Genomic DNA, 14,749 nt, shown 5'->3' with positions numbered 1-14,749 from the left:
TTCCATTGGACTGTCTATACTTTTAGGTTTTTTTTTTAATTTCACTGTATGTGACTGGGTATTTTGCCTGCATGCATGTCTGTGCACTTGTACATATCTTTTCCCACAGATGTCATAAAGGGTAATGTATCCCCTAAAATTAAAGTCACAGATGGTTGTGAGCTATCATGTGGATGCTGGGAATCAAACCTGAGTTTGAAAGAGCAGCTTTCAAACTCTCTTACTTAAATGCTGAGCCATCTCTTCAGCTCTTATTTTTCTTTTCATATAGAAGTAATGTGATGTTATCAATACAGTTTTCTAGAAAGATTTTGTTGTTGTTTTTGTTTGTTTAGTCTAAGTCCTTTCTCGTCTTCCTTCTCACTTATTACCTCTCCTCATGTACTCTTTCATGTATGAGTTTTACCATCAAGTTGCTTAATTCCCAAAAATATCTGAGGATATTTTTGCAATGGAATTAAATGTATATATCAGCTCAGGGAGAACAGACATATTTTTGATACTGAGCTTGTCAGGGAAAATAAAATCACACCAGTAGCATTGCTCTGGCACCCTGAAAATGGGATCCAGAACCCCTGTTTAACCAGACTTCAGGCACGTCTGCAATTAATATTTTGAACTACACTGTCTGAGTACTGACATATTCACCCACAAACAGGCTGACCTTGGGTACTAGCATGCACTTCAACTTTTGAAACAAATTTCACTAGTGTTTGTAACAGTTTGTAACATTATCACCCTTGCTTTGTGAGTCTGCCCAGTTCCTTTCTTCCAAGCAGGTTTGACTTTTACTTTAGACAAAAGAATTACAGTTCTTGACAAAGGGGATCGATTAAACTCTCTTGCCCCTCATGCTGTAAAAGAAGCCCATTTTTCAGAACCTCAGAACATAGTTTTCAGGATTACTTGAATGTTGTCTCCTGAGATTGCAGTCCTTAAAAGTCTCAAGTTGATGTAATTCTTCTTTGCCTTTGACCAGGGTGAATTTTATCTCAGTTGGCAAGTTATACTTTCCAAGGACTGTGCCTGAGTGTGTACGGGCTCATAGGAAAGTGCCCTAGACTAGGTATGTGACAAGAAACAGAATTTTGTTTTCTCATTTTTTAATGTTTTTGCTTTGAATTTTACTCGTTTGTATGATGTTGCATTGTTTTAGATATCTATTTTTATCATCCTGTGTTCCGGCGCTTAGCACCATCTAGTATACTTTGCCTTTTTTTGTGGTAGAAAATGTCTGACTACTGTGATTTTGCTTCTTATGTATTACAAGAGTCTTACTGCCTGCTTTTGTTTCTTTTCTCATTGTTACTAAAGTTCCTGGCAATGCCTCTCTCATCTCTGTGTTTCCATTCTTCCCCATAAGCTCTGTGCTTCAAACACTGAGGCTTCAAATGATTCATATGCCTTATTAATGCCATTCATTTAGTTGTTAACACATATGAATTATACATCTGAGTGGGAGTCACTGTGGTATTTCCACAACTGTTTCTAGCTTACTTTCATCATATACAAATATACTTTCTTACCGTCAGTCCACAACTTGGCACTCTTTCCAGACCCAAGGAATCACCATTCTATTTTCAGTTTGACTGCTTTTTGGTTTTGAAATACAGGAAAAAAAATTAAGGATTTAAATTGGACTCTTAAATGGAGTCCAATCTCAAAATGGTAGCTGTTTCCTTTAGCACTGGGAAATAGTTTTTATATTTTAGGGTTATTTGAGACCTACTTTTTCTCTGAGGTTTTCTGGCGAGTTGATGCCCCTAATTAGATTTCTTCGTTTCTGTCTCTTGCAGTTTTTGTTTGTCTGCTTCATTCCACATATTGTATGGTGATGGAGTAGGACTGGCTGCAATTGCAGTCTTTTTCTCTCCGATAATTGTCATTTTGATGTTTGGTTATTTCCAAGATAATGATGATTATGTCAATATTATGTGTATTTACAATTTCTTTCATAATGCTTTGTATCTTTTGAGAGGAAATACACAGTGCCAGGTGAATAGGTAACTCACATTGTCTTCTACTAACTGATTATTTCTAATGCTAGCCTTTCATGTACACACATACACATTTGTACACACACATACACATGCACACACACACATTTACACACACACACATGTACACTCGGAACAATCAGTTTTTAATCTATGCCCAGAGTAGACATCTCTAGAAGTAGTTATACATTTCATAAAAAACTTATTTTGCATGCAACTAATATATTTTCTACATTGCTCTTATTTGTTTTAAAGAAGAGTCTGAGGGTGTCCTCTCAGGACTTCTTAGTATCTCTCATCCTGATGCAGGAATATGATGATGGAAGAAAAGGACCCGTCCTCACTATTGGATCTTGCTATACAGAGTTTACTGAGCAATGAACCGGTTGCAATTCATTCCCTGGAGGAGATCCCAAGGGAGCTTTTTATTCCACTGTTCTCTGCTGCCTTCGTGGGAGGATATAGGAAGACACTGACAGCCATGGTGAAAATTTGGCCTTTTACCTGTCTCCACATTGGAACACTGAGTGTGCAGGAACCCCAGCGTGAACTCCTGAAAGCCATGGTAGAAAGTTTTCAGTTCCTACCTGTCCAGAATTCAGCTTCTAGGTAAGAGCCTGGATAATAGAGACATGGTGAGACCCAGGAGGTTCCACCACAGCCTGCTGCTCTTTCAAAGGTAGTAAACAGTGAATGCTGAAGATTTATGTGTGAGGCTGTTGGCACCATACTTGGTAAAACACTAAAGGCTGATAATATAGTCAATGTTCATTATGAAGTTCATGTTATTGAGGGTACTATTGATGGATTTACATAGCAGGTGTTCTACATAGGAGAATAACACCAACTTTAAGATCGGAGAGGATTTAAGGATGATAAACGATGGGGAAACTAATTAAATGGTGTTGAATTTTCATGATATCGAACTTGTTGGCATCAAGAATGAAGACTAAGTCCCTACATGTCATTGTCGACCCTGTAGGTTTACATTAAAATTTGCATGCCTCTTAGATGTTCTATCTCTTCTTTTCCCTACAGGAGCCCTAAACTGAGGATCCTAGATGTAAGGCAGGGTATTGACTGCAGGACAACATGCCCCGAATTTGGTATCAAATCGCCTACTTGCTTTCATGGCTGTACTCACTCTGTACACTCTATTCTGAAGTTAGAAAGCCAGTGCACCATTGTAGATTCAAGCCCTGAGAGTCAGCCCTCAAGGCAGCCTATGGAATTACTAGTGGACCTATCCCTTGATGGCACCTCGAGAGAAAGGGAATTTTTTGCTTTGCTTCTGAATAAAGTTGAGCAGAGCTCAGGATCCTTGCACCTCTGCTGTCGAGATTTGCAGATTGATAAATTTTCATATGCCAGAAACACTCTGAAGTTTCTAGATCTGGCATGCATTCACAACCTGGCAGTTGATCAGGCTTCACTGAGTGAAGTCACCACCCTTTTGGCTCACATGATCTATCTGGACAGCCTTAGTCTGTCTAAAATCACTTCTAGGTCTTTGCACGGGAAAGTCTTCAGAGTGTTTCTCAGCTATCTTGGGCGCATGACCTGCCTGAAAGAGCTCAACTTGTCATCCTTCAGCCTCACAGATCATCTGGCCAGCCTACTCAGGTGAGGACGTAGGGTATGCACCTAGGTCTCCTGAACCTCCTGTCTCTTAACACAGGGGAGAAAGGATTCCTGGGAAGACCTGAGATTCTTAAAACTCTTTATGCCTTTTGTCTCTGGCCTCCTGTCAATTTGAAAGTAGTCGTGCTGAAAAGTCTCTTTCATAGTCTGAGGGGTGCTGTTCCAGAAACGTCAAGGTGAAAAAAAGAATGCAGCCCTCCTCTGGCCATCAAGAGATGAAGAGGGGGAACTGAGAGAAAGATTTTATGTTGTGGTAAAGGTGCACATATTCATATAACTATAGACAGTAATGTCCGATCATTAGGGAATTCTCCAAGCTTCAGACCATGATTGGAGAGGCTGTCATTTATGGTCTAGCCAAAGGGAGCTTCCAGTAGGTTGTTCCTTCTGTCCTACCTCTTTCTGAGCAGGTGAACTAGCTCCCCCTTTGATTATATTGTAATTACTAAGTAGATAATATTTTCCACTAAATCTTTGGTACAAATTTCTTTATTAACATACTGTAAAAATTTTCAAGGATACACGTTTCATGTGAGAATAGAAAAGTGACTTTTCAGGGTCACAAATCTGTTGACTGAATTCAAGCTCGTATTGTTAGCTGCTGCTACGTATTGTGTGCGAAACAGTTTATTCTAGATTCCTCAGATGATTTCCCATCAGACATCTGAGAGCCGTTCTATCTTTGTTTTCTCTCCACAGAGCCTTGCCACCTAACTTGGATTTCTTGTATCTGCCGTTCTGTGATATTTCTTACCGAGATCTCAAATTTCTGTCCCAGAGCCCTCAGGCTACCCACCTAAAACTGTTGAATCTTAGTAACAACGCAATGTATTGGGATGACTGTGGGCCCCTTCAGATTCTTTTGCAGAAGCTCTCAGATACCTTGCAGCACTTGGCTATAAATCATTGCCATTTAACAGATGCTGCGCTCGCGGCTATCCTTCCAGCCCTAACTAAATGTTTCCATCTCCGTGTGATTAGCTTTGTCTCTAATCCCATTTCGATGCCGATGCTTATGAGAGTCCTTCATTACTTAACACCCTTGATGGAGCTGAAGTATGTGATTTATCCTATCCCTTTACATTGCTATGAACAATGGCAAGTTCATGGCAGCTTAGATCGACAGAAGCTTGCGGATGTCCAAGCGCAACTGAAGGCAATGCTACAAGCAGCAAAGCGGAGTGACATGAACTGGATTACTTATTCTCAGTGAATCTCCAAGTTCACTCCAGTTTCAACCCTAATATGTGACCTGTTAATCATTCAGTGTTCTTTTCTGGAGCTCCCAGAATCATATGTGAGATTCCTATGTTATAGAAACCTATAGTTAAGAAATAAGGACATGTAACTGATAGTTATAATGCATTAATGCTAAGAAGAAAATGGAGAACTTTGAGAGTTCCTGTGTGTGTCTTTTTTTTTTGTTCTTGATCTTACTTCATCTTATTACTTAAGTATTGGGTATACGATATGCCATGGCTACATCATGGTATGTTGTCTAATTTCATTCACTTGTAGATATCTAACACAGTGTAATACCATTGCAACTTTTCCTGAATTTGTTTGTATACTGGGAGGTGTCCTTGAAGACAAAGCCTTTGCCCTCTCAACAAGTTACTTTTGATTTCTCATATGTAAGATTCTCCTGGGATCTTCTATATGTTAATATCCAGTTATGCTAACACATTTGTTAAGTATGCTTTTTTCCATTTTATATGTTTTACTTCTTTGTCAGAAATCAGGTGTTCGAAGGTGTGTGGATTAATAATATCCGGGTCTTCAATTCGGTTCCATTGGTCCTCCTGTCTGTTTTTATGACAATACTGGGCTGTTTTCAGTACTGTAGCTCTGTAGTAGAGTTTGAAGTCAGGGATTGTGATGCCTCCAGAAGTTCTTTTGCTGTACAGGATTTTTTGGCTATCCTGGGTTTTTTGCTTTTCCATATGAAGTTGAGCATTGTTCTTTAAAGGTCTGTGAAGAATTCTGCTGGGATTTTGATGGACATTGCATTGAATCTGTAGTTTGCTTTTGGTAAGATTGCTCTTTTTACTATGTTAATTCTACCAACCCAAGAGCATGGGAGATCTTTCCACTTTCTGGTGTCTTCTTCAATTTCTTTCTTCAAAGATTTAAAGTTCATGTCATACACATTTTCCACTTGTTTGGTTAGAGTTACTCAGAGATATTTTCTACTATTTGTGGCTATTGTAAAAGATGATGTTTCTCTGATTTCTTTCTGTGTAAAGGAGGGCTACTGAATTTTTAGGGAAAATCTTGTATCCTGTTACATTATTGAAAGTGTTTATGAGTTGTAGAAGTTCCTTGGCAGAATTTTTGTTGTCACTTGTGTAAACTATCATATCATCGGCTAATAGTGAGAGTTTGAGTTCTTCTTTTCTGATTTGTATCCCCTTGATCTCCTTTTGTTGTCTTATTGCTCTACCTAGGCCCTCAAGACCTATATTGAATAGATATGGAGAGAGTGGACAACCTTGTTTTGTTCCTGATTTCAGTGGGATTACTGTGAGTTTCTCTCCATTTAGTTTGGTGTTGGCTGTTGGCTTGTTGTCTATTTCCTTTATTACATTTATTATGTTCTTTGTATCCCTGCTCTCTCCAAGACCTTTATCACAAAGGGATGTTGTATTTTGTTGAAGGATTTTTCAGCATCTAATGAGATGATCATGTGGTTTTTATTTTTCAGTTTGTTTATATGGTGGATTATGCTGACAGATTTTCATATGTTGAACCATCCCTGCATCTCTGAGATGAAGCTGGCTTGATCATGGTGGATGATGGTTCTGATGTATTTTTGGATTCAATTTGCTAGTATTTGATTGAGTAATTTTGCATCAATGTTCATGAGTGAAATTGGTCTGTAATTCTCTTTCTTAGTAATGTCTTTCTGTGGTTTGGGTATCAGGGTGATTGTAGCTTCATACAAAGAGTTTGGCACTGTTCCTTCTGTTTCTATTGTGTGGAACAATTTGAGAATTATTGGTATTAGTTTTTCTTTGAAAATCTTGTAGAATTCTGTGCTGAAACCATCTGTTCCTGGGCTTTTTTTGGTTGCGAGACTTTTGATGACTGTTTCTACTTCTTTAGCAGTTACAGGTCTATTTAATTTGCTTATATTGTCTTGATTTAATTTTGGTAAATGGCATTTATCCAGAAAGTTGTCCATTTCTTTTAAGTTTTCCAATTTTTTTGGAGTACAGGTTTTCAAACTATGACTTCTTAATAATTCTCTAGATATCCCCCATGTCTGTTCTTATGTCCCCATTTTCATTTCTGATTTTGTTAATTTGGATATTCTCTTTCTGCCTTTGGGTTATTTTAGATAAAGATTTGTCTATTTTGTTGATTTTCTCAAAGAACAAACTTTTTTCTCATTGATTGTTTGTATTGTTTTCTTAGTTTCTATTTTGTTGATTTCGGCTCTCAATTTGATTATTTCATGTCTTCTAGTTCTCCTGGGTGATTTTGCTTCTTTTTGGTCTAGAGCTTTCAAATGTTCTGTTAATTCACTAGTGTGGGATTTTTCAGCTTCTTTATGTGGGCATTTAGTGTTATGAACTTTCCTCTTAGCACTGTTTTTATTATGTCCCATAAGTTTGGGTATGTTGTGCAGTCATTTTCATTGAATTCTCGGAATTCTTTGATTTCTTCCTTGACCCATTTTTGATACAGGTGATCACTGTTTAATTTCCATGTGTTTGTGGCCTTCTGGAATTAGTGTTGCTGTTGAATTCTAATGTAAAGCCATGGTCATCTGATAAGGTACATAGGGTTATTCCAATTTTTTGTATTTGTTGAGGTTTTTTTTTCTTAGTATGTGATCAGTTTTTGAGAAGGTTCCATGAGGTGCTGAGAAGAAGGTATATTCTTTATGTTTGGATGGAATGTTCTATAGATGTCTGTTAAGTCAATTTGAGTCATAACATCTGTTAGTTCCCTTATTTCTCCGTTAATTTTTTTGTCTGACTGACCTGTCCAGTGGTGAGAGTGGAGTGTTGAAGTCTCCCACTATTAGTGTGTGGGGTTCAATGTATGGTTCAAGCTTTAGAGGTTTTTTTTTTTTTTTAACATACGAGGCTGTAATTGTATTCTCTATATTTGGGGCTTAGATGCTCAGGATTGAGATTTCCTCTTCATGGATTTTTTTCCTGTGACTAATATGAAATGTCCTTCTTTGTCTCTCTCAATTGATTTTAGTTTGAAGTCTATTTTTGTTAGATATTAGGATTGCTACACCAGTTTAGATTCTTAGGTCCATTTGATTGGAAAAAATTTTCCCAACCCTTTACTCTGAGGTGATGTCTGTCTTTGAGGTTGAGGTGTGTAATATCTTATATGCAGCAGAAGGATGGATGCTGTTTTCATATCCAATCTGTTAGCCTGTGTCTTTTTATAGGTGAGTTGATTCCTTTCATATTAAGGAGTATTAATTACAAGTGATTGCTAATTCCTGTTAGTTAGGGTTTTGTTTGTTTTGTTGGTGATGTTAATTTGTGTGTTTTTCCATTCTTTGGGATTTGCTGCTGTAAGATCATCTATTATTTGTGCTTTTGTGGATGTAGCCAACTTCCTTGGATTGGAGTTTTCTTTCTAGTACTCTGTGTAGGGCTGGGTTTGTGGTTAGGTATTGGTTAAATCTGGTTCTCTCATGGAATATTTTGTTTTGTCCTTCTATGGTGATTGAAAGTTTTGCTGGGTATAGTAGTCCTGGCTGGCAATTGTGGTCTCTTAATGTCTGCAGTTCTTAATAGTCTTTCTTTATTCTGTATGTTTAGTGTTTTGATTATTATGTGGTGAGAGGACTTTTTTTTATCCAGTCTATTTGGTGTCTGTAAGCTTCTTGTATCTTCATAGACATATCTTTCTTTAGGTTGGGAAAGTTTTCTTCCATGATTTTGTTAAATATATTTTCTGTGCTTTTGAGTTGAACTTCTTCTATACCTATTATTTTTAGGTTTGGTCTTTTCATGGTGCCCCATATTTCCTGGATATTTTGTATTAAGCTTTTGTTAGATTTAATGTTTTCTGTGGCCCATAAATCTATTTCCTCTATTGTATCTTCAGCACTTAAGATTCTCTCTTCCATCTCTTGTATTCTGTTGTTTATGCTTGCATTTCTTGTTTCTGATCATTTTCTCATTATTTCTGTTTTTATAATTCTCTTGGTTTGTGTTTTCTTTATTGTATTTAATTCAGATTTCAAGTCTTGAATAGTTTCTTTCATTTGTTTGATTGCTTTTTTTTGGTTTTCTTTAAGAGAATTGTTGATATCTTCTAATTTTTTGTTTGCCCTTTTCTCCATTTCTTTGAGGGATTTTTTTTTATTTCCTCTTTAAAAGCCTCAAACATTCTCCTAAAGTTATATTTTAGGTCATTTTCTTCTCCTTCATCTATATTTGGTTGTTCAAGATTTGCTTTTGTAGGGCCACTAGTGTTTATTGTTGTCGTGTTGCTCTTTGTGGTGTTGCATGTGTTCTTACCTTGTCTACTCATCTTTTCCTCTGATTGGTGTAACTGTGGCTGTCTGTGACTCTGGTGATCAGTCTTCCAGGTGCCAGTTGATCCAAGGCTCAGAGGGTTGCTCCTTGTGGTGCAATAAGGACCATGGTTCCAGTCACCGCATTGGTCACTTTGTGTTCCTGGAGATGGCTTGGTGTTCCCGGGGTTCACTCTGGGCTCCTGGGGTACACTCTGCAATACCAGGGGTCATTCGGGCCTGCTCCCACAGAGATTGCTCGCTTAGGGCTCTTTCTGCTGAGGTTGCTGCATTGGGCCTGCTCTGGCAGAGGTCCTGGCTCAGGCCTACTCTGTCGGAGTTTCCAGATCTGTGCCCATACCTGCAGAGGTCTCTGGTTCCTGCCTACTCCCTTGGAGGTCCCAGACTCATGCCTGGATCTGCAAAGGTCTCTGGTTGCATCCTACTCCTTCAGTGTTTGCTCCCTTGTACCTGCTTCTGTGGAGTTTGCTGTCTCAGGCCTGCTTCACTGATATAATATTTCAAATATTTAAAAAACTCAGGGTAGTCAGGGCAGGACCTCAAAGCAGGAAACTGGAAACAGGAATTGGAGTAGAGGCCATGGAGGAATGATGCCTATCGGTTTGCTCATTATGGCTTGCTCAGTTTCTTTCCTTATACAACTCAGGACCATGTGCACAGGTGTGGAGTGGTTCCTCCAACATTAATCATGAATCACGGAAATGTCCCACAGGCTTGCCTATTGACCAATCTGATGGGACTCTTTCTCAGATGAGCTTTCCTCTTTCCAGACGACCTTAGCAATGTCAAGTTGACAAAACTTAACAAGCACAATTGACTCTTGGTTAACTTGGCACAAGAATACCTCACTATTAAACCATAACTTCCCATTTTATACCCAAAATTTTATGTTAATTTCACAATTTATAGCAGTATAGTTTTTAAAATCTCATAGTGTTTAAAAAACTTAAACCCAGCTGGGTGGCTATAATGGTATATTATTTGTGTTTTAATAAATAAAACTTACCTGAAGATCAGAGGGCAAAGCAGCCATACTAGTCAGCCATACTGGCCAGGGAGTGGTGGCACACACCTTTAATTCAAGGACTCGGGAGAGACAGAGGCAGTGTGAATTCAAGGCCACCCTGGCCTATACAAGATTGAATCTGTCTAAAAGAGAAACAGATCTTACACAAAGGTGATTTAAACACTTGGGATCACATGCATTTAATTCCAGCACTAGGGACATTGGAGACAGGAGCAACATGGGTGGGCAGAGAGAGGAATATAAAAGGGGAGAGACAGGAACTCAGTGGAGTGTGGAGTCTGAGAATTCCTGGAGACAGGATTTCACCCTTCAGTCTGATGATTTGGTAGAGATAAAAGGTCTTTCTAGCGCTTGATTGCTTTCCTCTTCAGATCTTCAGGTTGAACCCCAATACATGTCTCTAGGTTTTTATTTTTCATGGTATAGGCGGCAGTAGTGTTTGCGTTTAATCCCAGCACATGGGAGCAGAGGCAAATGGGTCCCTATGAGTTCAAGGCCAGGCTGGTTCATACATAGTGGGTTCCATGACAGCCAAGGCTACACAGAAAAATCCTGTATTTTAGTTAGGGTTTCTATTGTTGTGATGAAACAATATGATCAAAAAGTAAACTGAGAAGAAAGGGGATTGTTTGGCTTACACATTGCCTTGCTGTTCATCACTGAAGGTGTTGTGCCTGAGTTCAAGGACCCCCAAGAAGATCACCACGGTGCCACACTTCTGAATGCAAAAGCAAGGTTTTGTTTATTAATTTCGGATAGTCCTCTGCCTTACAGTCTGACACAGAACATGGAGGGAGAAGGACCCTGTCTATTTTTGTAAGGGGTTTATAAAGACAAAAACCACAAAGCAGTCACAAGGTTACAGTTTCAAAATACAAGATTACTGATCCTATATCACAATTGGCTAAAGGTGGGGTAAATCTCAGCTGTTAGTTCCTGATAGGCTATGAGTATCTAAGGGGGATAGCAAAAGCCCCCTGGTTATGTCCTCTAGACATCTGCTGACCCTGTGCTAACCACAGGGGCAAAACAGTTGGTTAATCAAGTACCTACAAGGACGTTTGAAAGAAAGCAGATGTGAACAGATGTTGTTTGAGTACCTGGTGGGTCACTTTGACCAGGGCAGACACAGTTTCTTGGGAATGTTTATGACTTTGCTGGACTGCATTCAGCCCCCTAGTTTGGTCCTGTCTGAAATGGAGTTCTTTTTCAAAATGGAGTTTTTTTTGCTCCTTCAAATGGAGTCAGCATAGAAACTCAAATGGGGCAGGATCCTGGAAGCAGGAGCTGATGCAGAGGACATGGCAGGGGGCTGGTTACTGGCTTACTATTTATGGTTGCTCAGCCCACCTTCTTACAGAACCCAGGACCAACAGCTCAGGGCTGGCACCTCCCACCATGGGTTGGGTCCTCCCCCATTGAGCGCTGAGAAAATGCTTTACAGCTGAATCTCATGGAGGCAGTTCCTCAACCTAGGCTCCTTCCTTTTGGATGACTCTAGTGTGGTTAAGTTGACACACAAAACCTTACACCCTGTCTTGAAACAAACAAAACCAAAAAATCCAGACTAAAAGTTCATTCTCTTTCAATTAGCTATCAACACATTTTCAAAAGTATAGAAGTTTCTCAACTGTAAAACCCTATTAAAAATAAGTTGCAGGCTTTATTCTAAAAGAGAAGAATATAGGCATAGTTACATCAAATTAAAGCAAATTTAAATTCCAACCATGTAAACATTTCAATGTCCTGTGTCTGTGATTCCCTCACAATCTTTGGGTTTCTAAAGCTCTAGGAAGCTTCATTTCTCTGCTATCCACAGCACACACAGCATGTCTAATGGGCTCAGGTTGGCTCCACCGCATGACTACTGCTGTCCCTGGTGAGCTTCCCACAGTCCTGGCATTTCCAGTGTCCTCTGCAGCTGAGCCTATATTTTCCCAAACATCCTCTCCTGGTCTCTCCTCAGTGACTGGAATCTCACCACAGGGTGCCGAGTCTTAGCTTCTGAAACCTGAGCCCTTCAATATTGGGGCATCCATTGCAACTGAGGCTGCAATGTTGCAGGAATTTAGCAAAGTCCCTGTATCTGGGGTAAACTTTTGAATGAATAGTTGTTTTCTAGAAAAACTTTGACCTTGAAAAATTGTTGTGATAAACAGTAAGGAATCTGTGGGAAACAATGATTGTTTTCCATGGTTTGTAGAATCATTTTACTGAAGGGACATTGCAGCCTTCACATGACTTTGGTCACCAAACGCCTCTGGAACACCTGAGGCTCTTGGATTATTGTGTATTCCAGATGATACACAGCAAAGGACTAAAGTCCTGAGGGCATGCGATGCTTTCCTTTAGAGAGACATAGAGATTGAATTAGGGACCTTGATATGAGGAAATATTTTACCCCTAAAACCAACTTTGTGTAACAAACAACAAATAATTTGTATGACTGTTCAGGGTTCAGGCCATTGGAGAGGCTGGACCTTCCTGCTGCCACATCTTGGAGTGCCTTCTTTCTTCAACTGACCTACACTACATAGAACACCCCCCCCCCACTGCACCTTCATCAATTGCCTCTACTGACCTCTCAATATGCTAAGCTCTTCATGACCCCTTCAATCTTGTAACTTTTATGTTACCAAAAAAAAAAAAAATACTACATGGGAGACTGTTACACATTATCAAGTCTGGCTTCCAGTTTGGGATGCAGCTTAGGAGCCCCACTGGGTCACAGCTTCTATGGGCTAACACTGACAAAATAGTCTCAGAATAGTTCACTCCAATAATGCTGCTCTCTGATTTTTCATCTCCAGATAACTAGGATCTATTGTCCCAGTAAAGCAAAATATTCATTTCAGTGATGCTGTGATGCTGGTCTCTGGTTAATAACAGCTGAGTCTTTGTCCCAAGCTGACCAGAGAAACTACAGAATATTAATACAAAGCGTCACAGGATTAAAGACTTTGAGAGACTCTCAAGTGTCCCTCTGAAATGCCTCAAGTCAGGACTCCATTGACTGCATTGTTGTCAGGATTCTTCTATTTCAAGCTTCCAAACATGGCATTAATCTCTGAGCACTAATGAATCTTGTAGCTCAAATTAGAACCCCTTCTGTAATTCTGCCCGAAACACCATGGGCAGGTTTGTCCCAGAAATAACGCAGTCTCTGGCACAAATTTAGGTATTCATTTGCTTTTGATTTGTGTGATTATAACATTATGACCAAAAGAAACTTGAGGAGAAAAGGGTTGTCTTACAAATTCCAGTCACAATTCATCAAGAAGGAAACTCAGGACAGGAAGTCAAAGCAGGAACCTGAAGATTGAAGACTGGAGACAGAAACTGAAGCAGAGGCTACAGATAAACACTGCTTAGTGGTTTATTCTCCATTTCTTGTCCAGTCTGCTTTCTTATATACTACAGAACTGCTTGCCCACAAGTGGCACTGACCACAGTGGGGTTGTCCCTTTCATTTCAATATTTTTTTTAATTTAAAAGATACTTAACTTTAATAGACATTAAGTAAATGCAGACTAAAACTACATCAAGGTATTTACCCTTTCAAGCACTACATTCAACAAAGAACTGTGTTGGGGATGGTATTATTTCAATCTTTAATCAAGAAAATGTTCCACAATTTTCCCTAAGTCTAATCTGATGGAGGTTACCCTTTCAACTTGATTCTATCTGTGTTAAATTAATAAAAACATAGCCACATGATATGGGAAGTCCTGTCTATGTGTTGCTTTTGTTGGTTAATGAATAAAGAAACTGCCTTGGCCTGTTGATAGGGTAGAATTTATGTAGGCAGGGAAGATGGAACAGAATTCTGGGAGGAAGAAGGCAGAGGGGGAGAAGCCATGGAGCAGCAAGTGACAGATGTTGGGAATTTTACCTGGTAAGCCACAGCCTTGTGGTGATACACAGATTAATAGAAATGGGTTAAACTAATCTCTAAGAGTTACCCAATAAGAAGGCAGAGCTAATGGGGCAAGTGGTGATTTACTGAATACAGTTTCTGTGTGATTATTTTGGATCTAAGCTAGCCGGGAGGCCAGGAAGAACAAGCAGCCTGCTCCAACAGCCACACATTTGGTTTGTATCTTCCCTTGGTCCTATATTTACCTATTACCATCTCCCACGATCCACTCAAACCTTTCTGTTCCCAGTATTCATGTTCTGTACTTTAACTTCACCTATATTTGATTATCTGTATCATTAACAACATCACTCTTGCCAATGACCCATTTCCATTTTGTTAGTTTCCACATGTAGTCTCTGTATACTCAACTAATTTGAAGATAAGTCCCATAAATGAGAAAGAATATGAGTTCTTTGTTATTTGTGGCTTAAGTAACCATGCTTAGTATAGTTTTTCCAGTTACATTCATTTAAGTACAAATTTTAGTTCACTTACCTTTAGAGCTTAGACATTTTCATTATATATTCATCAGTTGATAGATATCCATGTTTATTCCATTTCCTAACTATTGGGAATAGAGCAGCAAGGAATGTGGATTTGCAAGTGTCTCTATAGTAAGATATAAAGGTCTTTGTGCATATACCTAAGAG

The 14,749-nt window shown here is 39.1% G+C and overlaps 1 protein-coding gene across 1 annotated transcript; it reads left to right on the top strand.

Annotated features, from left to right (window-relative positions):
* The first annotated feature begins 2,310 nt into the window (after positions 1 to 2,310).
* LOC121437034 (melanoma antigen preferentially expressed in tumors-like) lies at positions 2,311 to 4,851 on the top strand. The gene is made up of 3 exons (XM_041636901.1): positions 2,311 to 2,606; positions 3,036 to 3,620; positions 4,338 to 4,851. The coding sequence occupies exons 1-3, from the start codon at positions 2,311 to 2,313 to the stop codon at positions 4,849 to 4,851; spliced, it is 1,395 nt and encodes a 464-aa protein (XP_041492835.1).
* The last annotated feature ends 9,898 nt before the right edge of the window (positions 4,852 to 14,749 follow it).

This window comes from Microtus oregoni, unplaced genomic scaffold, assembly GCF_018167655.1.
Source record: "Microtus oregoni isolate MIOR12 unplaced genomic scaffold, Mior012 000050F_ref0000143, whole genome shotgun sequence".
NCBI classification, from domain to species: domain Eukaryota; kingdom Metazoa; phylum Chordata; class Mammalia; order Rodentia; family Cricetidae; genus Microtus; species Microtus oregoni.
This window is presented reverse-complemented; position numbering and strand designations above follow the sequence as displayed.